Here is a 26,934-nt window from a genome sequence, read left to right on the forward strand (position 1 = left end):
TTCAGAAATATGGAGACCCTCCTCTAAAAAATGATAATGATGGCTTTTAAAAAGCAGCCTTGAGTTGCTTCCATACTAAATGACATGCATTTTGGAGCACCAAACACAGGCCTTTTTTTCAGCCGGAACTCAGTTCCGGCGCCTCTCAGGTGGGCACCATTGCTGTTCTAAGAGAACAAGGGAGGCATTCACAGCGAGTTCAAGCACCTCTTTTCCTAGAAAAATAGCACTGATCAAACATATATAATTTTTAGCATGTACAAATACAGTGGTACCTCGCAAGACGAATGCCTCGCAAGACGGAAAACCCGCAAGACGAAAGGGTTTTCTGTTTTGGAGGCGCTTCGCAAGACGAATTTCCCTATGGGCTTGCATCGCAAGACGAAAGCCCATAGGGAAATGCTGGCGGTCGGGAGCAAAGACTTTCGCCCACAGCCGGCTTTCAGAAGAGGACCTCTTCTGAAGGCCGGCGGGGGGCAAAAGTATTTGCTCCCCCCCGCCTGCCTTCCCCCCGCCTGCCCCGGCGATCTTAAAATGCTGGCGGGCGGGAGCGAAGCGTTCGCTGCCAACCCCCAGCGTTTTAAAATCTCCCCGGGACAGCAGAGCAGTCTCTGCTGTCCCGGGGAGATTTTAAAATGCTGGGGGTCGGGAGGGAAGCGCTGCCGACCCCCAGCATTTTAAAATCTCCCCGTGTCCAGGGGAGGTTTTAAAATGCTGGGGGTCGGGAGCGAAGCGTTCGCTGCCGACCCCCAGCATTTTAAAATCTCCCCCTGTCCCGGGGAGATTTTAAAATGCTGGGGGTCGGGAGGGAAGCGCTGCCGACCCCCAGCATTTTAAAATCTCCCCGTGTCCAGGGGAGGTTTTAAAATGCTGGGGGTCGGGAGCGAAGCGTTCGTGTCCCGGGGAGATTTAAAAATGCTGGGGGTCGGCAGCGCTTCGCTCCCGACCCCCAGCATTTTAAAACGCTGTTCCGAAGTGGGGAGGGGGGGCGGGGACACCTGCCCCAGCCGCCCCACTTCGGAACGCTGTTCCGAAGCGGGGAGGGGGGGCGGGGACACCTGCCCCAGCCGCCCCACTTCGGAACGCTGTTCCGAAGCGGGGAGGGGGGGCGGGGACACCTGCCCCAGCCGCCCCACTTCGGAACGCTGTTCCGAAGCGGGGAGGGGGGGCGGGGACACCTGCCCCAGCCGCCCCGCTTCGGAACGCTGTTCCGAAGCGGGGAGGGGGGGCGGGAAGACCTGCCCCAGCCGCCCCACTTCGGAACGCTGTTCCGAAGCGGGGCGGGGGGCGGGAACACCTTCTGAAGGCAGGCAGGGGGCGAAAGTCTTTGTCCCCCCTGCCTGCCTTCCCAGGGGCTTTTAAATCGCCCCGGACAGCGGAGAAGTCCTCCGCTCTCCGGGGCGATTTTAAAATGCCGCCCGCCAGCATTTTAAGATCGCCCGGACAGCGGAGAAGTCCTCCGCTGTCCCAGGGTTTTTTAAAATGCTGGGGGTGGGAAGAAAAGCCCTTGTCCCCCCCCCCCAGCCTTCAGAAGAGGTCCGGGGACAGACTGTCCCCGGACCTGGTCTGAAGGCGGTTTCCCTAGGAACGCATTAATTGATTTTCAATGCATTCCTATGGGAAACCGTGCATCGCAAGACGAAAAAACCGCAAGACGAAGAGACTTGCGGAACGAATTAATTTCGTCTTGCGAGTCACCACTGTACTGACGCATGTTGAAAATGTAACATTGTGCAGTAGTTCTTAGATCAGAGAGACCGGACTGAAGCTTACAGGTCAAGAATCCAACTTTACACACAGCAGATGTGACAAAGCCTGAGGCATACTTTGTATTGAAAGTTGCTTGTTTTGTGTATTATTTATTTAACAAGATTTATATAGCTCTTAATCAACGAAAAACAAGGAAAGGTAATAAAAATGCATGTCTGAGAAGATTTGCCTAAGTTTTTAGCAGGTGCCAAAAGCAATGCAACACAAGCACCTGTGAGTTCGAGAGGCAGTGAGTTCGAGAAAGTAAATGTGCCGCCACATTGAAGGATTGATTCCTTGCAAGTGTAGAATGAACATTATGTGGCACCCAGGCGTGCACCTGATGAGGCAATTGCAGCAACAGAGAGGCCCCGACCTCAGCTTATGTATCTTGCCCACCTAAGCTGCGTGCAAGCAGGCGAAGAATCCGTCAGCGTCTAACCTGCTTCTGCTCCTCCCTCTTCAGTCCCCTCTTGGTCCTGGGAGTCAGTGGAGCAGGAGAGGTGGGAGCAGGAGGAGAAGATGTGGAAGCCGTTGACTCTACACCAGCCTGACCTCTCTGTCTCCCTCCCTCCGATAACTGTCCTTCACTGTCCAGTCCTGCATCTTCTCCTTCCTCTGACTCCTGGCTGTTTCAGGCTTCTCCTGATCGCTGGATCCCTTCTTCCAAGTCAGTTTCCAACCCCCCCTTCTCCTGGTGCACGTTCAGAAATATCCAGCCACCACTCCTCAGTGTCCAGCCAGTCCCTGACACTTAAAAAGATGTTGAAAACTTGATAGGAAGTGAAGGGTCTTGCATTTTACAGGGAACCAGAGGTTACAGGGAACCAGACAGAGGGCCTTCTCGGTAGTGGCGCCCACCCTGTGGAACACCCTCCCTTCAGATGTGAAGGAAATAAGCAGCTATTCTGTCTTTAAAATACATCTGAAGGCAGCCCTGTTTAGGGAGGTTTATAATATTTAATGCTGTACTGTTTTTAACATTTGATTGGGAGCTGCCCAGAGTGGCTGGGGAAACTCATCCAGATGGGCGAGGTAGGTATGTATGTATGTATGTATGTATGTATGTATGTATGTATAAATAAATAAATAAATAAATAAATATTATTATAGGCTTATTGGGACCAGGAAACATTTCTTTCCCACACCTGCATGATCTTGAGTTTTATTTCCATAATTAGGGAAAGGATAGTGGGTGTTTGCAGAGAGAGAGAGACAGAGAGAGCGCCAGAAAACAGCCCAACGTCTGCTTGCTGTGTCTTCAGACAGGAAAAGTGTTTTGTCCATACTCCGAGCTTAACTGATCATATTTGAGGCTAGGAATGAATTTCCCCCCAGGTCAGATTGGCTAGAGGTTGCTGTAGAACAGGGGTCAGCAACCTTTTTCAGCCATGGGCCAGTCCACCGTCCCTCAGACCATGTGGTGGGCCGGACTATATATATATTTTTGGGGGGGGGGAACGAATTCCTATGCCCCACAAATAACCCAGAGATGCATTTTAAATAAAAGCACACATTCTACTCATGTAAAAACACGCTGATTCCCGGACCGTCCGCGGGCCAGATTGAGAAGGCGACCCGGCCCCTGGGCCTTAGGTTGCCTACCCCTGCTGTAGAATGTACCATTGTTCCTTTGGGATGTTTTCTTCTTCAGGCACTTTTCCAGATGATACCTGCACTGCCTTTATGACATATTGTGGCCTGGATAGCATTGGTCAGTTGCTGGATAACTTGCCATGCCTCCATGGAAGGAGATTATACTAGGCAGCCTTTTAGTACTCTCCCTATTTCCATGCTTATCAGGGCACAGAGCAGAAAATTCAGAGCCCATTCCAGCAATAGCCTCAAAAGAGTTCTGTCCCTTTGCAGTTCTCTTCCCTGAGGCCTCTGCCAGTCTGGGCTCGCCTTCATTACTAATCCGGTTGCAGGAAAGCCTCCCTTATTATGCCATGTCTAATCAGTCAGAAACGAGCCTTTTGAGAATGCTGGCTGCTTCCAATTACACTCCACTTCACCTTGGCATAAAGATGCAGGGACGATGGCGCGAGAGAGTGTAGAAAAACCCTAATAGTCTTGTTTGATCCACATCACTGGCAAACTAGGTGTGAAATCAATTGCAGGCATGTTAAACAAAATGAAGGTGGATTTTTTAAACTGTTTTTATAACACATACCTTGAGAATATATTGGGGTGGGGGTGGGGGACAAACAGAGGGTATAGCCTTGGAAACCATCATGATGTGTTCCTGCACTTTAAAATTTACCACCACACCACTGCTGTGAGTTATAGTAGTTAGGTTACTGTTCACGAAATTTGGTTGGCCACTGTGAGACTAGGATGCTAGGCTGTTTGTGCCTTTGGTCTAACCTAGCAGAGTTAATTCTTACAGTTTGCATTCTTTGTTCCTTGATTCCATTTTTGTTCCTTTGTTCCTTGATTCCTACAGTGCTTCATTTTCAGTTCCTGTATCCTATTTTTTTGCGGCCAGAGCCCTAAAAACATGAGCAAGGAAAAGGCTGAGTTCAGTCTTCTCGGAGCAGTGCATTTTCAACTGTGGCTTGGCAATAACCCATCTGAGAAAGAAGCTTAGTACAAGATGCTCAGTCATGCATAGGTCTGAACCCGCTATTGGCATTTACCCAAAGTGACTGATATTCTAGATATACTGATTATTGAGCTAAACAGAACAGGTTTTGAAAATCTGAGGGAACGAGCTTTAAGTTGTTTCCTCTGACCTTGAAGCCTCTTCTCTCACCTATGTCTGTTTCTTGAGCTGGAAATAAATCCATGAAAACCAAGGGGAGAGAGAGAGAGAGAGAGAGAGAGAGAGAGAGAGAGAGAGAAAGAAAGAAAGAAAGAAAGAAAGAAAGAAAGAAAGAAAGAAAGAAGATATTCCTCCAGATCATATTCTTAAATGCACATTTTTTTAAAAATCAGTACTACGGCGCTTTACTAGGATTCAAAGCTCAGCAGCAAGACTTTGTATAACTGCATCCAAGATATAATTTATACCCCGCCCATCTGCCTGGGTTTCCCCAGCCACTCTGGGTGGCTTCCAACAAAATATTAAAAATACAATAAAACATCCAACATTCCCTAAACTTCCCTAAACAGGGCTGCCTTCAGATGTATTTTAAGAGTCAGGTAGCTGTTTATTTCCTTGACATCTGATGGGAGCGCGTTCCACAGGGCAGGAGCCACTACCAAGAAGGCCCTCTGCCTGGTTCCCTGTAACTTCATTTCTTGCAGTGAGGGAACCGCCAGAAGGCCCTCAGCGCTGAACCTCACTGTCTGGGCTGAACATGGGGGTGGAGATGCTCCATTCAAAGCACAGTCTTTCCTGCAAAGAATTATGGGCAGTGTAGTTTACCCCTCACATAGTTACAATTCCCAGCAGCCCTCCACAAATTACAGTGCACAGAATTATTTGAGGGAAAGAATGGGTTTCAAATGTCCTTTAAAGATATAGCATACGCAGAGCCTAAGGCCATCAATACCTTGGATTGCCTCAAAGAACCATAGTTTTAATCAAAGTTTACTTTGTAAGGGAGTTGACATTTTGCAAGGATCATAAGACGCTACCAGGTCTTATTGTCCTTTTAGCCCAGGATTATCGACTCTGACTGGCAATGGCTTTCCAGAGTCTCAAGCCGTTAATTGCAAATGACACTGGCTGGACACATTTTGCTGAGGGATGAGGAGTGAGGACACGATCACAGTGGAAGGCCTGCCCTAGCCTTCATGTGTTGAATAGACTGTAGAAAAAGGCCCTGTGTGAGTACAATCTTTGTGATTGAAAACACTGTGTTTTTTCTTCTCAAGACAAGAGCTTTCCCTCGCCTTCAATGAGTTGGTGCCTTCAGATTTAAAACCCAAGATATGCTCACCACAGGAGCCCCAATTGTCACATGATATGGAAAGCAGCTCCTAGCTTAGGTGCCTTTCAAAATCATGAAATAAATCACAACTCTATTGATGGCTGTTACGCACTGGAGGAGCCAAGAATGAACGCTCCGTAATTTGCTTACAGTGCAGAAAGTTCTGTGTTTATTCTTCTTCAATCTCAAACAACAGCAATCTGCAAGTGTTCAAAACACTTCACATTATCTTGGTAATCCAAGAATCCCCCCCCCCCCGTCCCCATCGGCTTTTCCTTTTGCTTTACTGATCATTTTAGATTGTAATTCTGAAGGCAAGGGCTGTATTATTTTTATTGAAAGGTCAGCTGCCCTGGGAGCAGTGGTGGAGCTTCATGCTCTGGCACCGGGGGGGGGGGGTGGAGAGCAGGCGGGGCCAGTGGCGTAGAGTGGGCTGTCAGCACCCGGGGCAAGGCAAGTAATTTGCGCCCCCTAACCTGTGGATTTGCGCCCCCTAACCCTAACCCCCAGATGTTGCGCCCGGTGCGCCCGGGCCCCCCTGCACCCCCCACGCTACACCACTGGGCGGGGCTGGCGCACATCCCAGGGGCGTGGTGTGCCGCCCGTGGGGGCGTGGCACCCAGCATGGGTGGGGGGGCAGCTGCGATGGCTCCCCGCCGGGATCGCGCTGCCAGGGGCGGTGCGCTCCCCCCGCACACCTCTTCCTCCACCAGTGCCTGGGAGCCTTTCTGGTTGAAGAGTGAGAAATTCTGGATAAATAAATACATAAAATAAGGCCGGCTACCACACACCCCTCCAAACATCCAATCAGTGCTTTGTGGAGAGTGAGTTTGCAGCTGCCAACCCTGCTCCTGGACTGTGCAGAACATGAGAAAGGCACGACTACATTGCTACATGGGTATGCATAGAGGCCTGGCATTCCACCTGTATGAACATATTGAAGCTGCCCTGTGCCACACCTGACCATTGGTCCATCTTAGTCACTACTCTGGCAGTTCACTGGGGTCTTGCACAGAAGGCCTCTCTTAGCCCTTTTGCCTGAGATTATTTACTGTTGTTTGGGGAAGCTTTAATGTTTAATAGGTTATTGTATTTTAGTGTTTTGTTGGAAGCCGCCCAGAGTGGCAAAACCCAGCCAGATGGGTGGGGTATAAATAATAAATTATTATTATTATTATTATTATTATTATTATTATTATTATTATTGAATTGAACATGGGTCCTCCCTTTGTATGTTCTCTGTTGCTGAGTGATGTTGTACCAGTTGCTGGAAATCACAGGAGGGGAGAGGGGTCTTGTGCTCAAATCCCACTTGCTGGTTTCTCACAGGCATCTAGTCAGCCACTGTGGGAACAGGATGTTGGACTACATGGGCCATTGGCCTGATCCAGCAGGCTCTTCTTACATTCTATACTTTGCAGTTTTTCCTCTTCTGCACGCATTAACTGAATGTGTGAAGGGGAATCTGAGACGATTACTCTAGTGAGATAATGGCTGAGGTGAGGGTTGAACTTAATTGCTTGCTCCAAGGAGCTCAAATGTGTTCATTCAACATTTGCCCCACTACGTTCAGCGGAGCTTATTCCCAGAGAAGTGTGTGTAGGATTGTACATTTAGACCGTTTGCTAGACTCGCTCCTTCTTGCCCCAAGATTAATCAAACAAAAGTGATCATTGTGGTGTATGCTGAGCTAACGGAAGCCTTTATTTCTGCGTAAGAAAAGCTTAAATGAAAATGACAGTGTCAAAGTTCCCAAATCTCACAATAGGTTAGCAATAGCTACATGATACCTTAATATCTTGAAGTGGGAAAATGTCTGCCATCCGTTCCTGATGATCGCTTCACACACAGGGAAGTGGTCTAATCTTTTTGAATCTTGCTGTGAGAATTCCTCCCTCTTAGTTCAGTCGGGCTGGCATGTAGTCATGTCACTCAGCAAGTGAGATCCCGGCCCAACTAGTGTGTAAGTAATGAAGCATAAAGAGCCTCACATTCTCTATTGACTGAAATCCTCCAGACAGAACTGTCTTCTCTGTCTAGCTGGGTTCATTGGTCTTATAACTTATCTCTCTCACATTGACCTCAGAGTTCTTTGGCAAAAAAGAATTCTGCAACCAAGTTTGAAAACGTTACGCTCACCATAACATTTGTTTCTGTCACCACCCCCAGTTTGTATTCACTGTTCCTTTTAAAATAAACTAAGAGGAATACAGTGGTACCTCAGGTTACATACGCTTCAGGTTACAGACTCCGCTAACCCAGAGATAGTGCTTCAGGTTAAGAACTTTGCTTCAGGATGAAAACAGAAATCGTGCTCTGGAGGCAGCAGGAGGCCCCATTAGCTAAAGTGGTGCTTCAGGTTAAGAACAGTTTCAGGTTAAGTGCGGACCTCCAGAATGAATTAAGTACTTAACCCAAGGTACCACTGTACTTCTTTTTAAAAATCCTTCTTTATAGAGCTGTCTAGGTTTTGTGAACTGCAGGAACGGTCCTGTTGGCTGTCATACCACCATGGGAAATTTGCCCTGTGTAAATGCTGTGTGAGAGAGGGCTTTTCTAGCCACACACACACACACACACACACACACACACACACACACACACCGGTGCATCTGGCCAAGCCATTGTATACATTTCAGTGCTGGGTCAAGATGCACCGCTTTGCACAGGCCTTTGAGGGTGGAGAGCAAGATCAGAATTCCCCCTCTCCATTTGATGTTTGAGTATTACATGGTTTATTGTATTGAGCTGTACAAAAAGGGAAACGAATCCCAACCAACTGTAGATGTGATTTTTTTTTTTAAAAAAGGGAGCAAAAATTGTCACAAACTAATGTGAATGTGTATGGTAAATAAAAATATATTTTATGAATTCTGATTGCAATTAAAAGCAAACAATATGTATCTTCCAAGATCTAGTAGCAAAAGAATGCAAACGCCAACAATGTATGCTGCCAAAGTATCAAGAAACTGAACAGATGTAACTCACAAAGTATCACAGAACAAAAACACATTTTGACCTTGGTCTTCTTCAGTGGACTAGTCCCCCCCAAAAAAGCTCCTGCCACAATAAAATGATTAATTTGGGTGGAGTATTGTTTAGGGGGTCTTGTTGTGTTACTGATATTCTTTTTTCTTCCTCTTTAAATTCGTTTCTCTAATTTTTAGTTTGGAAATTGTTAAATTTGGTTGTGCACTTTTTGGTGTGTTTTACTTATTGTTTATTACTACTTTTGTCATGTTTGCAATTATGTGGATCTTTTCATCTTGTAAGCCGCCTTGATCATGGTTTTAACTATGGAAAGGCAGTATACAAATCTGGTAATGATAATGGTGATGACTAAGGTGTAACAGGAGGACTCTGTAGTTATTGCTGCATCTGACTAACATGTCTACCCCTCCACAATCTGTTTCCAAGGATTCTTATTTATTCCACAAAATTTTTAACTTCCACCCCAATGATCTTCCAACAAATTTAGAAAGGAGTGAGTTGACGAACTTCTTTAAAAAAGAAAAAGCATCGTGGGTAGTGCCAGAGGTGGGGTTTGCAACCAAAGAAAATTTTCTCATGCCAGTTGTGAGATCTAATTGTTCTGAAACAGTGTTGACAGAGCAGAGTGCACCTCTCCAAATGCAGCTGCCTAATCTTAATTGTTCAGTTTTTGATCTTGCAATCCTACAAAGTGAGATAATGTTTTGTGTCTTCCTGAATCCAAGAACTTGTTCATTCAGAGCAGGCCGTAGCTTCATGTTTGCTGTCCTCTTCTCCTGTAGCTTGAATCATGGGGAGCAGTAAGAGCAAACCCAAAGACCCCAGTCAACGGAGGCGCAGTCTGGAATCCACAGAAAATATCCATGGTGGTTGCTCTGCCTCCCAGACACCCAGCAAAACCACAGTGTCAGATACTCATCGGACTCCCAGTCGTGTATTTGGAACAACTACCACAGAACCAAAACTCTTTGGTGGCTCAAATACATCTGATATGGTTACCTCTCCTCAGCGCTGCGGGCCTCTGGCTGGTCAGTATGATTCCTACCATGAGTAGAACTTTTCCAGACTTTTTTATAGCGTGTATAATGAACATGCTTTTGGAGTTGTGGCAAGAAGGCTCTGTTCCCCAAAGTAGATGTGTGTCTAGAAATACAGGGTCTTCAGTCCCATTACATGCACAACTCTTTGCACAGGGATCTTTTTAAGACTTTCATATTCCATGATGGGGCCATTGACCTCAGTGCTGCCCTTCCTACTTACACGTAATTGTAAAGGTAAAGGGACCCCTGACCATTAGGTCCAGTCGCGGACGACTCTGGGGTTGCGGTGCTCATCTCTCTTTACTGGCCGAGGGAGCCGGCATACAGCTTCTGGGTCATGTGGCCAGCATGACTAAGCCACTTCTGGTGAACCAGAGCAGTGCACGGAAACGCCGTTCTGATTGGCAAGCCCTAGGCTCTGTGGTTTAACCCACAGCGCTACCCGCCTTCCTACATGTAATTGTACGTGGTGTAAAAAGTACTCACCAGGGGCTTCAACATATTAATTTCCCCAACACACGTTGCTCTTACAACAAGAGCCCTGACTAAATTTGATATGCAATGGTGTTCAGCTATAGTCTTGAACTTGTCTTGTTGCAGGTGGAGTCACCACCTTTGTGGCCCTCTATGACTATGAATCACGAACAGAATCAGACCTTTCTTTCAAGAAAGGGGAACGCCTCCAAATCCTCAACAACACGTAAGTACCTTTTGCCCAGGTGCTGAGCTAAGGGATGCATTTAATTTTGTAGTAAACATATTATTCCGCTGTGCTGCACAGCGTCTATGCCCATGCTGGGAAATAAGAAAGGGCAAATTCTTCCTTCTCCTTTCTTGCTTTCTTGTTTCCAGCTCTTTCTGTTAGATGTTAATAGGATAAGTTGGGTCAGTTTAAATGCCTGGGCTTAGAGAGCAGGGGGTACCATTTGGGGGACAAAATCCATGTTTTGATGTCCTACCGTCTGATGTTCCAAGTTGCATCCCGTGCTGATCCTAGGTTTATATTGATTTCCTCTTCTGCCCTTCAAATAAGCTACCAGCTCAATTCCCCAGGACATGCAGGGAATCACTGGCTGTCATACAGTCGCTGTAAATGAAAACTTGCATCCTCCTTTTCTTTCTTGCTTTCAGTGCTGCCCCAGAATGACTTTAGGGTTCAGCCTCCAGAAAGGACTCTGCATATAGCAGTCCTCACTGGACTGAGAGCCCAGCTATGTGTTTCAGGGCATTACGTGGCTGCCCACACTCCACATTTCCTCCTCCATTCTTTCTTTCCATACATAAACTCTGCTTCTTTGGCTGCTGCTTGTGGGAGTGGGGAGAATGCTGTGCCTAATGTGGTCGCGTGCCTTATTTGACTAAATAATACCAGGGAGGCTAGGGGAGCGGGGGAGGGGAGGTGGCAGCCACATGTCCCCTGTAACGTGTAATTAGGCCTTGACCCACTTATTCAACATCATCAAACAAGGCAGGAGGAATCAACGTGTACCACACTAAGGCACACGCGCCAAATGGGTCAAGCCTTGTGCTTTGATCAGCATGTTAAGCATGTGGAATAAGCTTGAGTTTCTACCGAAAGGTAGAGATAAGAGGGCAAATGCCTGGGAAGCCATGGAGGTCCAATCAGTCAACAGCAAAGCCTGTTTGGGGTTGTAACAGGAAGTCCCAAGTCCCAATTTCCAAGGTTGGTACAATGGCTGCACCGGAATTCTCAGCTAAGATCCCACTGTGATTTCAAATGTAAAACATCTGCTTGATTTCCTCATGTAACTCCTATGGCATTTTTGCTGTGGACTGCAACATCCTTCTGCGGCATGGAAGGAGGAGAGGGAGCATCTATGGGATGGCTTCCGGAGTGATTCTCATATGTGTGTATGCACCTACATCTTGCTGCCATGGGTCATTTATGCAGCTGGGATATTGTGAAGTGTAACTTTTCAGCAGTCCAGATTCCTGGCAAACATGGCAATGAGATATTTTTACCCAGCCGGGGGGGGGGGGGAGGGAGGGAATATTTCCTGGGAGCATTTAGCAGTCTAATGAAAGAAGAGAGTAAATTGTTGCATTCTGTCCTAGGTGGTGAGAGACAGTATTGTCCTACATCGTAGGATCATTGTGGAGGGTAGGAAAGGGATGAAGACAATAGAGCACTTAGCACATTAAAAGCACATTGTAAACAATTAATGATATTATTGCCATATGACTGGGCAGATGGAAGTGGCCTCTTCATAGCAGATGTTGGGCCCTCCCCCTGCTTCCTTCCAGCAAACGCATTTTCCACTCATTGCTCTGCTGTCTAAATATTGCTTCTGCCCTGTGGGCTGTCTGGGCATCTCTGGCCTTCTGGAGTCCTCCCACTCCTGCCTTAAAGCCTCCCAGAACAATGGGAGACCTTTAGAGAAGGTTGTGATTAGTTAATTTTATTTTATTCCTTTTAAAGGTATGTTTATTTAAACTGCTGCCCTTTCCTGCAGCAGGCAATGGGTGGCTTGGTGCAAGATGCTGGGGACAAACAGTATGTGGGAGATGGTTAATCATCATAAACTACTTGTGAACTTTCCTGTGGAACCCATTAAGAGACATAGGTCTGGACCTTTTGGGTTGTTCCAATACAGCAGTTTTCATATGGAGAGGAGTAAAGGTAAAGGGACCCCTGACTGTTAGGTCTAGTCGTGGCCGACTGGGGTTGCGGCGCTCATCTCGCTTTATTGGCTGAGGGAGCCGGCGTATAGCTTCCGGGTCATGTGGCCAGCATGACTAAGCCGCTTCTGGTGAACCAGAGCAGCACACGGAAACGCCATTTACCTTCCTGCTGGAGTGGTGCCTATTTATCTACTTGCACTTTGATGTGCTTTCGAACTGCTAGGTGGGCAGGAGCAGGGACCAGCAGGGACCAAGCAATGGGAGCTCACCCAGTCGCGGGGATTCGAACCGCCAACCTTCTGATCGGCAAGTCCTAGCCAACCTAAAGCTACAAGTCATTTTGACACCTGTAGTTGTTCCCTCAATTAAAGAGATGACTGGAGTCTTCTAGAGTGAGCAGAATTGAGTTCCTGCACTCTTCAAATCATAACTTGAAATGTTTGTGGCTTGGCGAATGGAATGTTGCAAGTTCACTGTTTCACATTCAGTGGAAAAACCCGTCTTGAGGACTAGAAGCTGTTGGCTGTCCTGTTACTATCACAGAATCACTGGAAAGGGTGGCAGTTAGAAATGTTCTACATTGATCCCCATATCCATTTGTGCACCAAGAAACCTCTGTGTATTCAGAGAAACTTGAGGTGGTTAGTTCATGCAGGGCACTGGCTAGTTTTCTGCCTCAATATATGTTCTTATTGGGGAACCACTGATAAGCTTTTTAGGAACACCAGAGTTCCTAGGAATACATTTTGAACACCACAGTATTATGGCTATTAGCACTTGTGTATGCATCTTTCCCATTTTGAAAAGCATCTCAAAACTGCATTTCTTTTAATCTAAGCCCTGTCTCTTTCTCTCTTATATCCTGCTCCTCATGCTTTCATTTAGGAGAAAGGTGGATGTCAGGTGTGTATCTTCTATTTGATTGGCATAAGCTATAAAAGCTAACCTGATCTTTGATGTCTAAACTATGGGGGAAAGGATTGGGTGGGTTGCACTTTGGGGCTGGGAGGGAGAGCAATGTTATGCATTAAGTTTAAAGTCCTTATGGTTCTTCTCATTTGCAGACTCAGGGGTTTTAACATTGGTTTTGAGCATTTTTACTTTTGTAACCAAGCAGATGATATATTCTAGAGGTGTTGTTTCAACTGAATTTTAGATTTTGGAGTGTTATGTATGCATTATTATTTTTTGTTTCCAACTGGTATGTGGGGAGCGGAGGTGTCTGAGTTGGATAAATTCTTAGTCATGGTGATCAACCTTCTAACAGGAGAAAAATCAGAGTTCTGGGCAACATAAACAGGCATCATTAAGTACAGTGGTGCCTCGCAAGACAAAAAGAATCCGTTCCGCGATTCTCTTCGTCTAGCGGTTTTTTCGTCTTGTGAAGCAACCCCATTAGTGGCTAAGAGGATTAGCGCTATTAGCGATTTAGCGGCTTAGCGGCTATTAAAGGCTTTGAAAAAGGGGGGGAAGCGGGGGGGAAATGGCGAGACTCGCAAGACGTTTTCATCTTGCGAAGCAAGCCCATAGGGAAATTCGTCTTGCGAAGCGCCTCCGAAACGGAAAACCCTTTCGTCTAGCGGGTTTTTCGTCTTGCGAGGCATTCGTCTTGCGGGGCACCACTGTACCTTTGTATGAGTTGTCCAGTAGCTCAGGGGTTTCCAGACTGCGGTCTGTGCACTACCAGCAGTCCATGAGCTTCATTCAGGGGGTCTGTTACATGTCCACATTACATATTGATTTTGATTTTTGATTGCGTTTTGACTGCCTCTTTTGTTATATTGCATTTTACTTTGGAATGCAAATTCAATAAATACGATAAAATACAACATAAGAAATAAAAGAAGCAGTAAAAAGACAATTAAAAATCATACAGCATGTTGCACAGCAGATGACAATTGCTACAACAGGCAAACAAAACAGTTAAGTGGTTCAACAAGACCATCAGCAATTTTCAATTCATAGGGGGAAATGGGGCCCACTAGTAGTACCATATGCCTTACTTGAGTAAAGTTTGCATATGCTTTAATAAGAACTGAGTACATAAAGCTGGCTCTGCCTCCTCTGAAGAACATTAAAATCATGTAGGTATATCCCAGACTTCTTACTGTTCTGCTTGTAACCATGTGGGTAGACATTCTTCCTGTGAGGGACAATTGCAACTTGGGAAGGAGACGAGTAGATGTCACGCCACTTGAATGCACAATAAACCATGGAGGAATTGGAACAGGAGTGGGACTCCTGTGGCCCCCTAGATGTCCAAATAACTCAGATTCAGATGAGTTCGAGAAAAATAATGGTGCACTACGGACTATTGGTTGAATTGTGGTGATACAGGGAAGGAACTGCCTGTGTTGTCAACGGAGCTGGCTGTATCCAGCTAGCAAAGATTATGAGTGTGAAAGCACCATTCATTTAAGCTTATTATTCCAGCTCTTATATGATTTCATTTATCTCTTCTCCCATTCATTGCTTACTTGCCTAGGGCTATAATCCCACACATACCTAGTCTGTTTAAATCAACTGTAATGGGATATAGGCAGATAAGTCTGCAAGTTTTTTTCTCTCTCTCTCTCTATCTCATGGGGAAATGAAGGTGACAAAGGGTGCATTCCTCTTTCTGTTCTGCACATCTGCTGTTGAGATTCTTTTCGCTGACCCAACTTCATGTTACTAGCCTCTGAATGCAATATGCATTCGTGAAGTTCATGACAGGAGGTGAGAAAATGCTGCAGCAGAAGGATTTTATATTTGGTCTAAACACATTTACCCATGCAGGGGTAGCCAGCAAGCATTATATACCTGTTGAACCTTAAGACCTAGAAACAGCTGTTTTTCTGAGACCTTGCTGTTTGGCCCGGCCAAAATATATGCTCTGCACAAGTCAAGTGGTTCTGACTTCTCCCTTGTTTTCCTCTACAACGTTTCTTAAGTTCTAAGGCAAGTAGTTTTCTTAGTCAAGGTCAGGCCAGTAAACGTTTGGAGCTAAAGTTTCTATTGCAATATTAATGTTTTAATAATCTATTTGTGGCTTTTAAAACAATCCTGTGATGGTGCAAAGGAAATGAAGCTCTGCATGATGTTCTTCTTCTTTGGAGCCCTGACTTGAGGACTTTTATTTGGACCAGGTCAGAGTGCTGGAACTTATTTTCATTGTCAAGGGCTTAGGCTTTGAACATATGAAGTAGCAAAAAATTGTTTGAGTGTGTGCAGAGTTTTAGAAAATGTTCTTCTTGGTACCACCGAGCAACCACCACTAGCCTCCACATTTCAGGGATACATCAGATAGTGTAGAGTCAGGTGCTTGCACATGGTGATATAATGAACCCCTGCAGCTTATGAATGGAAGTATCCCAATAGAGGTCCTCCATGTTATGGTGGCTTACAGCCACTCCTACTGTTTCGGCACAGTGGTCAGAAGTGGCTCAGCTTATGCATGTGGGGCATCAGTCGTTTCATTCAGATTGCAAGAATAGAACTTCCATGTGGCAAAACCAGATGGCAGCTTTTAAAGCACCATTTAGGCTGGCAGAGTGAGAGAGATGGATCTGTCCACCAAGACCTGCCAAAAGGAGTTACACGAAAGCACATTAGTGCTGCTGCCTAGCTCTCCCTATCACAAAAATGGGTCTTCCACTGGATAGCATCTGGGTGGACTGTGAACTGTGTTAAAAAGAGGAGTGCCATTTGGTATGGCCAAATTATCATGATGTCTTGGCCAGCTCTGCCAAAATGGCAACCGCTTGCCTGCCCATTGTTGTAGAACTATCCTTGAACAGGTTTGCTTCCTTGAACTTCTCACTATAAAAAAACGTAAGTATTGCTGATATCCAAACTTAAATTCTGCAGGTAAGTATTTCTAACCTAAATATTTTCCTTATTTTTTTAAACAGCAGAAACAAAAATAGACATTTTTGAATACTGAAAGCTCTGGTCTTTGGCTATTTGGCATACTTTCCAGGTACAAAGCAAGTGTGCATTCTTTCGCTTCAAATGAACTAAATACAATATTGTAAACGCTGGCAGCTTCACAACTGCCTCTGGTATAAATAATGCTGAGAACAGAATGGCTCTCAGAGGAAGATGAGGTGGTTTTTTAAAGGCTTTGTACTGAAGCATGCAGAGGAGAAACGAGTCTCAAGCTATGTATTTCACAATATCCAATATCGCTTCACTGTTGGAGTTTGGGATAAGAGCGTGTTTCTCACAGAGATACTGTAGCAGTAATGTACTGCAATCTTTTGAATAGCTAAGGTGCCTGGCCTTCTGCCTAGCAACATGTTGCGAGGGGAGGAAGTTTCTGAGAGACACACACTGCATTTTGCAGGTTGTGCTGACCCAGCCATATAATTCCATAACTGTGGCTGTAGTTGCCCGCCCCACCTGAGCCAGAGGTATGCAGAGGAGAGGAAGCCATTTTTGACTGCCTTTAGTAGAAGTGGATACCTTTACTTGAAAGAGAGATGAACATAGATAATCGCTTAGTACCGTACAAGATAGATCCAGAAGATCTAATCGTTCAATTTGTTGCTTATGTCTTTCGAAAGAAAGCAGCCTCATGCAGTGCCTTGACCTAGCAGCTTGCCTCTGGAAAAAAAGTTTTATCTTAATAAACATTCTGTCTTAAAATTCATTGAGGTTTCCCAAGCAATGGATTTGCAGTGTGTGGATTAAATTGACCCAGGCAGAAGTTGACTCTGGGTTTCCCCATTCATTCCAATGGAGAGGTCTATCTGTAGCCCTTTCATAGGAGCTGGCATGTCCTTCCTCTGAAGTGGATGGGGAAGCACATATACCCTGGGGAACTTCTGAAGCAGTCACCAGATTGGGAGTGGTTATTAGTATTCCGACACCCAAAGATGAGAAGATAGCATGATCTCCCTACTTACAATGGATTTTCCTGGCATGTGCTTGCTCAAGCTGTACTTCCCTGTGACATTAATCAGGACGGGGAACTTGGGGCTTTCCTTCTACTTGGATTTTTCCTTTTGCAGCTTCCTCTTCCTCATTTGCACCTCATTATCTTCCTTCTGTTTTACACAGTTTAAGAAACAGAGCCTGGGTGAAGAGTACCTGCTATTTTAGAAGTGGTAGCTCGTGCATCACTGCATAGCAGCGTTTAGATGCTTTCTGGCTGTGCACTATGTGGAAATAGTGCCATATTAACAGCTAGCCAGGCATACTTCTGGTGACTTTAGCCTGCAGATCTAGTACCTCGGGTTGAATGTGCTTCAGGTTGAGCGCATTTGAGTTGCGCTCCGCGGCAACCTGGAAGTAAGGGAGTGCGTTGCTTCTGGGTTTTGCCGCCTGCGCATGCGCAGATGCTAAAAAATGACATCACGCACATGCGCAGAAGCGGCGAAAAGCGACGCGTGCGTGCCCAGACATGCCATCGCTAGATATGTTTGCTTCTGAATGCGAACAGGGCTCTGGAATGGATCCCGTTCATATCCAGAGGTACCACTGTATAATAAATTGTCCCTCTGTCAAGGCCAGCCTGATATTAGTTCCACTCACCTGATATACTACTATGCACCTAGGAATGTTTGTATTCAAACATGCCCCAAACATGCCCAGAACTCACTGTTTTTGGACTTCATTAGCCTGTGTGGCTCTATAAACCTAGTTGTGGGGGTTATGGTAGAGTTGCCATACGTCTCGAATTTCCTAGACATAGCCGGGATTCGGCTGTTGGAAATGGCATCCAAGCGACATTTCCTGGGGAATGTCTGGGGAAACCTGGATTTTCACTTTTTGAAATATGGCAACCCTAGGTTATGGCCATACATCCAATGTTTGTATTTTTAACTGGGACACTTCAGGGATAGAATGGGTCTAAATGCACATTCTTTACACTTCACCCTATTTGCTGTTATGGTTCTGTCAGGGGGAGGCAGTGGTGAGGGGAGAATCTGCTTAAGAGTTGCACTGCTTGCAGAAGCCACCTTCCCTTCAAGAATTGCAGGGCAGTCTCATAAGCCATCAAGTCAACCCCCTCCTTTATGCAGGGGTGGACAGAGCAGTATTAGCCAACTTTGTGCCCTTTGCCTATGAGTCCTGGCTGGGGCTGATGGGAGTTGTAGCCAAAAACATCTGGAGGACCCCAGCTTGGCGAAGGCTACCTTAGAGCACCTTCAGCAGACAGTTGACAGGCTCTGCTTGAAGACCTCCAGGGTGGGAGAGCCCACCGACCCCTTGGGTAATTAGTTCCCTTGCCAAACTGCTTGTCCTTTCCCTTTACTTTTCAGTCAAATTCTACCCCTCTCTAACTTAAGCCCACTGGATCTACTCCTGCCCTCTGAAGCAACAGAGAACAAGCCTCTGCTCTCTTCTTTGTGATAGCCCTTCATGTACAGTGTTATCATGTTACTAGCCTCTGGAAACAATAAATAGACTTCAGTTGGCAGAGCATTCTTTGGGGAAGGCACCACTCAGAGAAAGCTCTGCCCCTGGGAGTGTTGAGGAATCCAAGGTGGAGTCGCCAGTGATGAGGAGAGAGTTTTTGCGCTGAAAGGGTTTGCTTTGTAGCCTTGTAAACCCCCCACTCCTTCCACACTTATTTACTCTTCCTCCAATCAGCTCAGGGCAATGTGGCATATCTTCCTATTTTTATCTTACCCCTTTTATCCTCCCAACAACTCTGTTTGCTTAGGCCGCTTCAAACCATTTATTTAAGTGGTGTACAGTAAAATCGATTCCAAGCAAAGATTCCCCAGCTGTGAAGGCAGGGGTTGAGGCAGCCTCTCGTATAGGTAGGTTAAGCTGAGAGGGAGAGAGAGAGAGACCAGCTTGTTGAGAGCCACCCGCTTTTCATAGGGGCTGAACAGAGCTTTGAACCCAAGTCTTGCCAGGCTCCAAACCAGGAAGATTTATCCTTCACAATTTGTGTCTCTGCTTAGTTATTCACTCATCTGGAAGGTTGTTCTGAAAAGTTTATAATCTTCAGAAGGTCTCTCTCAGGACTGCCTTGGAAGAAATTGCAGGGGTTAAGAACGAAAAGCTCCGTTTTCCCTTGTGGTCACAGCAAATTAAACAGGGACAGCAAAATATCACAGGAGGACAGAAGGGAGCATCACTCATTTCTAATATTCAGGCTGCCTCTTACAGTCTCTTTCTTGAGTGAATAACATTCTCACTGTTCTCTGGCATTCTTCCCACTTCTGCCCCAATTACAATAATTCTCTTGGGTATCAGCCATGTGTGTGAGGGGGGGGGGGGGATATCTTGGAGCCCTTTTTAATGGGCTGGCATACTGTCTTATTTTGCCTGTCATTCCAAACCAAGTATTCCTTCCCATAGGAATGGATCCAGTTTCAGTGTGCTGGCACTACAAGGCTGAAAACAGTAACTGAAGCATTGTCACAATTAATAAATCAGTTTGTTAACAGCAAATAAAATTTGGACAAGTTACATAAACAATATCAACATAAGGCTCCCCCCCTTTACATAATGGTCTGCATTCTGGGCAATAGCTGGGTAATCTATTGTGAGAAAATATGTAATCACTAGGAATAAGGAGTTTCCCCCTCCAACCCTTCAGGTAGCAGAGAGATGGGGCACCTTAAGGCCAAAATGCAATCCCCAGGCTTATCTGTCTGAGCCTCTCCAAGACACAAACCCTCACCAGCCACACCTGTTTGCCCAGGCCATCTTTCACCATTCCTACTTTGCATGATCATTGAGTGTTTCTGCCTGGCTAGAATGTGCCCTTGGTCTCTGATATTTTTTTTTGGGGGGGGGGGTATTGTCACTTTCCCCATTTAGTATAAATCTGCACCAGGGACTAACTTCTGTTCAGTTCATGTTGGGACTGCAGGTGTCAGGTGTGCTGATGGAACATGCCTGAGGTTTAGAAGACCCCTCTGTCTAAAAGCCTGCTATCAACCCATTCTCCCAACGTAGGTGGGAAAGTTTATCGCATGCAGGTTTACCAACCCAAACAAACATTTGGGCATTGATGTAACCTTGAATCCATTGTTTTATATAACTTCTCCATGGTGAGGTATCTTCCTGATACACAGATTACATACTGTGCTTCTATCCGTAGTACTGTGAATCTCCCATCAAACAACCTGCTGAACTGAGACATTAAGTTGGTGTGCACCCACTGTGTAGGCAGCATTTTAAATAGCTCCCCTTGTTGGTTACTTCTGTGTACACCACTCTGTGTTACATGATTCTGCAGGGAATCATTTAAAACAGCATTGATGTGCATTGATCCTTGCAGTTCTCTGTGGCATGCACATCTGGCTTTACCAACTCATTTGCACATGTGGGTGGGGCAGGGTGTTTGCATGAAAAAGATGGCTTTTAGTGCCAGAGGCAGAAAAACCAAATGATAGCCCCATATATAAAACACAAACAGTGCTTTATAGTGTTGTAAACAAAAACCTGCCCTTTCCCCCTTATGGGGTATCCAAGAGCCCATACAGAGATAATAAACGCTAAACTATTTGCTACGCTTTAATCAGTCACCTGCTGCCTTATTGCTTAAGGTTGGCGTCGTCATGTGAACCAATTTTGTTTTCTGTGATGGGGCAATTTTATGTTTTTGCAGAGGAGAGGAACTATTTCACACATCCTCCCCCTATGATAATGAAGTAGTGATGTCACCTGTGCATGTTGCAATGAGTATTGTTGTCCCATTTCCTCATGGTAGCTGTGTTGGCCAGGCTGGTGCCATGATTTCACCAGTCTGATTTTCAGTTGCATTAATCCAATATATAGGTGTGGGGGGGGGATAGGTTCCTTTATAATTTCCAATGGACACTGGAAGCTAGAAATTTGTTCCTATTCAACTAGGTGAACATGAGCACTGTGTCAAGGATCCTGCACCAGTACAATTCCATGTGCCCCTGAGTATGGATGATGCCAGGCAAACTCATGCCAATTGCATATCATGTTGCAGATATAACAAACCTGGAGCGAACTGCAGGTGGCCATTAAAGTGTGATAAAATAGCTAGCATAAAAATTGTCTTTGCCACCACTTGGCTCCCTCAAACTAGTTTTTCTGGAGTTGTCTACTAGACCTTGAGAAAGCTGCTGCCAGTTGCTGGCTGCTAGATAGGTCAGTGGTCCAACTCAGTGTCATAGGATGTGTCCAAGTTTCAGACGTTGCTCACTTTGCGGAGCTTCCTTCATGCTTCTTAAAAACCTGTGAGAGAATGTGAGGAATAGCATTTGATTGTCTTTTGATGGTGATGCATAATGTGGCTTGTTTTCGAGGTTATATATAATCCTTCCTATACCTTCTCAGGACGTGGGGAAGATTTTTCCTTTTGTTTAGAAAGTTAACTCCATGACAGGGGAGTCAGTAAAATCCAGAAACCTATGGAGGAAGAAACATTAGGTTGGCACTTGACTGGAGAGTACAGTTTTATCCGTTCCCAGGCATTTTGGAGAGTTAGACTAACTATTTCCCACCCGCTGCCTCCTTGCCAGTGGCAGTCTCTGTGTAATTCTGCAAGATAAAGACATTCCAAGCCACCTGGACATTCCAGGAGTGCTTTGGGGCTTAGTCATTTTAGCACAGAAAAGAAGAATGCAAGCCTGGGGATTGGGATGGGGGGGGGAGTAGTCCTGCCTGCATTCTTCACCCTCTGACCTCCTTTGCCCCTGGATATATTGCATTTACAGTGCTATGTCCTGTGTGGGATGCAGATAGAGACTGCTTGGAAACTCAGATTTCTTACCTGACACTACTGGGCCCAGAACATATTTGGTGTATTAAATTCCTGTGTGGGTATTGCACTTATTCTGCTTTCCTAAATCCACAATAAGCCATTCAGAATTCAGCACTTCTGCAGTTTGGCATGACTTAGTTTCTTCTAGGAGAGACAGCAGCTTTACATAATTTGGTAGAGTGATGGAGTGTGGCTTTGAACATCCTCTCAATCAAGTCTTGCTAGCTACAATTTCTGTAAGAGCCTGAGCTCGCTGCTTCTGAAGTCACTGGGTTGTAGCCATTGCTCAGAACAGATATGACTTACTTAGGTCCATTGATTTCTATACTTGCTTACTGCAAGTATAATGTAGTTGGATAAAACCCAGCATGGTATGAACATGTGTGCCCAGCGAATCCTAGGCTGCAAGTAGAATTGCAAAGTAAGATACATTTCCTTACATCATGTTTTACTCGGTTCTGATCTCTTCTATATCCTTTTCCAATAAGCAGTTGGTTAATAGACATAATGGCCTCAATCTTACAACCATGGTTAAAAAATTTGGAGCAGGCTTTAGAATTGTGCATTGGCTCCACCCCTTCTTGTGAAATAAGAAAATTATTAATTCCCTATAAAGTGGTCTCAGCCTCGTAGGGAGGACTGAACCCTTGGAAGACACATACCTTAATGTTAGTTAATGTTGCTGTTGATATGTTAGGTAGGAGGGGTGCAATTTGCCTGTGGTGAGGGGAGCGCAGGAGATCACAACTGGCTTCTGATCTCCAAACTGTTAAGAGAGCAGCCCATTATGCCTGTGCTAAACCCGTGGGCATAGCCAGGATTTATGTTGGATGGGAAGGGGGAAGCAGAATCAATGTTGGGGGGGGGGGGGAGACGCAGAACCAAGCTATCTGCAACACAATTGGTCAGTTAGTTAAGTATTTTTATTTATTTATTTGATTGGGGAGCAGCTGCCTCCCCTCCCCCCCCTTGGCTATGCCCATGACTAAAGCTATTGAGAGCGACTAAAGCTAAGTTTGTTAAATGTGTGTTTCACATTTCTTTGCCTTTACATTTCTGCTTGATGGAGGAGTTCTGTGCAACTCAGAAGATTGCATAATCCCCAGACTACATTGCCTTACCTATTCTGCATAGTTTAGCTTATCCAACCAAGTAGCATTTTGTCTACCGACTTCAGATGCAGCATGTTTGTGTCCTTTACTAGGATATAGTTTCTCCTTCATTTCTTATTCTCTCCCACCACCACCCCTGGGCTGCATGTATGTACTCTAATGTTATGTTCCTAGTATTGCTTTATGCTCTTGTGCGTTTTTTAAAAACAACTTTTGCTTTTGAGCTGTGTGTTCCCTTTTTATTATCACAATTTTTCTTTTTTTGTTTTGTTTTGTTTTTGTGTGCCTATTTCCTCCCCATTCCCAACCCTGCTTTCTTGGACTTCCAATGCTTCATGCAGCAGCCAGATTTGGTTCAGATTCAAATGGCTCCAAAGGTATTTTCAATGGGTACTTGACATGCCTTTTTAAGTAAGGAAATTCCTTATTTAAAAGGATCTTGTGTTATTTGTCATTTAACCAAACTAATAAGGTGCCAGCTGTGGAATCTCAGATAATGACACAGTTCAGTTGCTATGGAGACCACCTTATTTGCTTGAGTTATCCTCATTACCGGCACTCCAGTCATGGGTTGAAGAGCTCGCTGCAAAGAAATCCTGCATTGTTTGATTGGAATATATCACATAAATCATGCAAAACTGTTTTCGTTGGGTGAATAGGTTTTTATTTAATCAACATCCTCTTCTTTTTGTCTAAGCCAGGATGGCCAATCCATGTTCTGCAAGCTAGGGATGGGCACTTCTGTCTATTTTGGTCTGTGTCCCTTTTTGCATGGTTTCACCTGTAATTCCATTCTGATTCATTTCCACATTAATCTGATTTTTAAATTTTTTTTAAAAAAATCCTCTCAATATTTATTTAAGTATGCATTTTAATACATATGTAAATGTATTTTGAAAGAATATAGATATTTAAAAGTGTATTTTGAGACATGTACATGTTCAAGAACAGTGTTGCAACTTTTGGAGAAGTGCAAAATACAACGAATAGCAAAATTCCAACCTGCAGATTGACCCCAAGTTATTTGTGCAGGAATTCGCAAAGGCTGAATTCCTCAAGCATCTCTAGTGCAAATTAGATTTGGCTCCCAGCAGCCCTACCAAATTTGAATCAATGTATGCTTAAGCCACCTTGGCAGAATTTTTATTCAGAAAGGTGGGATATAAATGGCTTAACATAAATAACATAAATAATAACAACATTTCATAAACTCTATGTATTTTCTGTACGTTTAATGTTGCTTTCTCTTATACCTTCTGGAAAAGCAAAGGGATTACCTACTGATTAGCTTCGAGGGGAGGGACAAGATTGTTCAAGAAGTACCTTCATATATGTGTACACACACACACACACACACACACACACACACACACACACACAACTGTTGGTTACTACCAACTTCTTTGTCGAGTTTCACCATCCACGAAGGGGTTGCAGAATTCTGACCCACAAGCAAACATAGAGTAGGCCACAAGTATACAGTTTGACAAACCCTAGTCTAAGCAGTGGGGTCAAGAGGAGCTGGATTGGAATCAACGGGGAAGTCTTGGGATGCCAGTGAGTTGTGAAGGTAATTTGACCTATTTTGTCTTCATTGATATATTTCTTTGTTTTGTGTTTTGCAGGGAAGGAGATTGGTGGCTGGCTCACTCGCTCACAACTGGCCAGAAAGGCTACATCCCCAGTAACTATGTTGCACCCTCAGACTCCATCCAGGCTGAAGAGTAATTGAAATATTTTAGATAGTTTTGATAAACAGTGCAATGCTTCTGCCCAGGCCTTCTAGCTTCTAACCCAAGCCTTCTAGCCATAACGGTCAGGGGCACCCCTCATTTCCCCAGATAATTCCTGATTTTGTGTCAGTAGGATAGTTCACACATGTATTTATCCTTTAGTTGCTGTGTGGAAGAGTGGTCTCAGACTGAACACTGTATCTAGAATTCTCGTATCACTTTGGACACAATGCTCTGAGGTTGAATCAGTTCACTCATACAGCTTTCAGTGGTCAAGAGTGGAGTAATTGAGTGACGTGTATGGCTAACTTGCTGGCTTTTAAGATATGATTAGTCTTGCCTTCCTATTAGATGTTCAGCGCCATTTTTGAAAAACACTGTGGGGAAAAACACACTAGCGAATACCACAATATCTCAAAAAAATAATGTCAATAATTGTATAAATCACATGCATCTCTCAGAGAGAGACCTAACCATTCGTGAACTGTTTACTATGTGTTTCTCACTCCCTACACCTGGCTTGGGGAACTTCTGGCCTTCAAGATGTTGTTTGACTACAACTCCCATCATCCCTCACCATTGACCATGCTGGCTGAGGATAATGGGAGCTAGAGTCCAACCACCTCTAGAGGGTGACAGGTCCCCTAGCCCTGCCCTCAGTGAACCTTTCATACCATCCAGTTCTGTTTATGATGTACAGTTCCTAATGTCCTGCATGTACCTACTGAAGCTATCCAGTTTATTTATTACTGAAGTTTGCTTTCCAACTAAGTCACTTTTGGATAGTGCACTACTGGATATTTCCACCTCACTAGGAGGTACTAAATTTTTGAACTTCTGGGCAGTTTTGACAGAAATGTTTATGACCATAAAAAAAATATGAGCTTGCTCAATGGTTTGTTACCTATACATGGAGGTTACCATTTGATCATTAGAGTGGAATAAGCGTTTATGTATGAGTGCTACCATGACATTGGTGTGCTTCTTAGAATGGGTTCAGAATCTTCAACATTTTTGCACACTGTCCAGGAAAATTTCACAGGATTTTGAAACACCTCCCGACTTTGTGGCCTGTTTCTTCAATCCTCGGATGACATTTTGGTGAAGTGTCTGCTTGGAACAGTTTTTGTTTTTCACATTGCAGCTTTTGTGGCAAGGAGAATCTAGGAAACTGTGGTGACGAACCCCTGACTTTCCAGTGATCTAACTTAATATCTGTAGATGGAATAAAAGTCTGTAAATGAGAACTCCTTCATACAAAATGCTTTCTCCCCCCCCCCCCACTGATATTACCCCCGTGTAAGAAACAGTGTGTACAAAAGGAGCTGCAGATGATCAGGCCCTTCTTAGAGAAACACTGTAGAATGAGTATTCAACACTTCTGAGGCCTGGTCTGACCCATAGATGCCTCTCACAGGACCATGGATTAGGACAATATTTTCCTGGCATGAAAACACATGAGCTTCCTTCAGCCTTGGCGTTCACATATTTATCAGGCTTTAAGGAGTTGAGAATCTAGCAGCCCTTGGCAAAATTTAGTGCATTTCAGAATGTCGCCTTTTATCCTAGGATAAGTGATTTATGTAAGAACGTAAAAAGAGCTCTGCTGGATCAGAACAAATGTCCATCTATTTTAGTATTGTTTTTTTGGAAGAGGCTAGTCAGAGGCTTCTGGGAAACCCACAAGCAGTGTGTGGAGTGTTCCTATCCAGTGCCTTCCTCCAGAAAACTGCAATCTTATTCTCCCACAACCTGCGTTTTCCAGTTTTCCCCCCAACAGTCAGTCAGCATTTTATATTGACTGTACTTAATCCTTATTTGCACATTTTTTGGTTCCCCCATTTAGTTTCTCCCCCCGTTCCCAATGATACGTTACTTCTACAAACCTTCCCTACCAATACCTCTTTTGTTTGTGGGCAGTGCTATTTTGGTAACATAAGCAATGACATTCATACTTGAACATTGGAAATAGGAATTGTAGCCTTTATACTCCATGAATTTGTCTAAAATACTCTTTTAAAGCCAAGTGAGTCAGTGGTTTTCATCACATCTTATGACAGTGATTTTTCACATATGGGTTATGCATTGTTGCCCCCCCCTTTT

The 26,934-nt window shown here is 44.8% G+C and overlaps 1 protein-coding gene across 4 annotated transcripts in view; it reads left to right on the top strand.

The window, feature by feature from the left end:
- SRC (SRC proto-oncogene, non-receptor tyrosine kinase) overlaps window positions 1-26,934 on the top strand; it is a 97,938-nt gene that overhangs the window by 52,656 nt on the left and 18,348 nt on the right. The window contains exons 3-6 of one of the 4 annotated variants that reach the window (XM_028735022.2): window positions 9,401-9,646; window positions 10,259-10,358; window positions 23,440-23,475; window positions 24,724-24,822. In XM_028735022.2, the coding sequence (XP_028590855.1) occupies window positions 9,409-9,646; window positions 10,259-10,358; window positions 23,440-23,475; window positions 24,724-24,822 (473 nt within the window). In that variant the 5' untranslated portion in view covers window positions 9,401-9,408. Of the gene's footprint in view, window positions 1-9,400; window positions 9,647-10,258; window positions 10,359-13,186; window positions 13,205-23,439; window positions 23,476-24,723; window positions 24,823-26,934 lie in introns of all 4 variants that reach the window. The other 3 variants (XM_028735024.2, XM_028735025.2, XM_028735026.2) reach the window with 3 other exon arrangements.

This window comes from Podarcis muralis, chromosome 5 (genome assembly GCF_964188315.1).
Source record: "Podarcis muralis chromosome 5, rPodMur119.hap1.1, whole genome shotgun sequence".
NCBI classification, from domain to species: Eukaryota; Metazoa; Chordata; class Lepidosauria; order Squamata; family Lacertidae; genus Podarcis; species Podarcis muralis.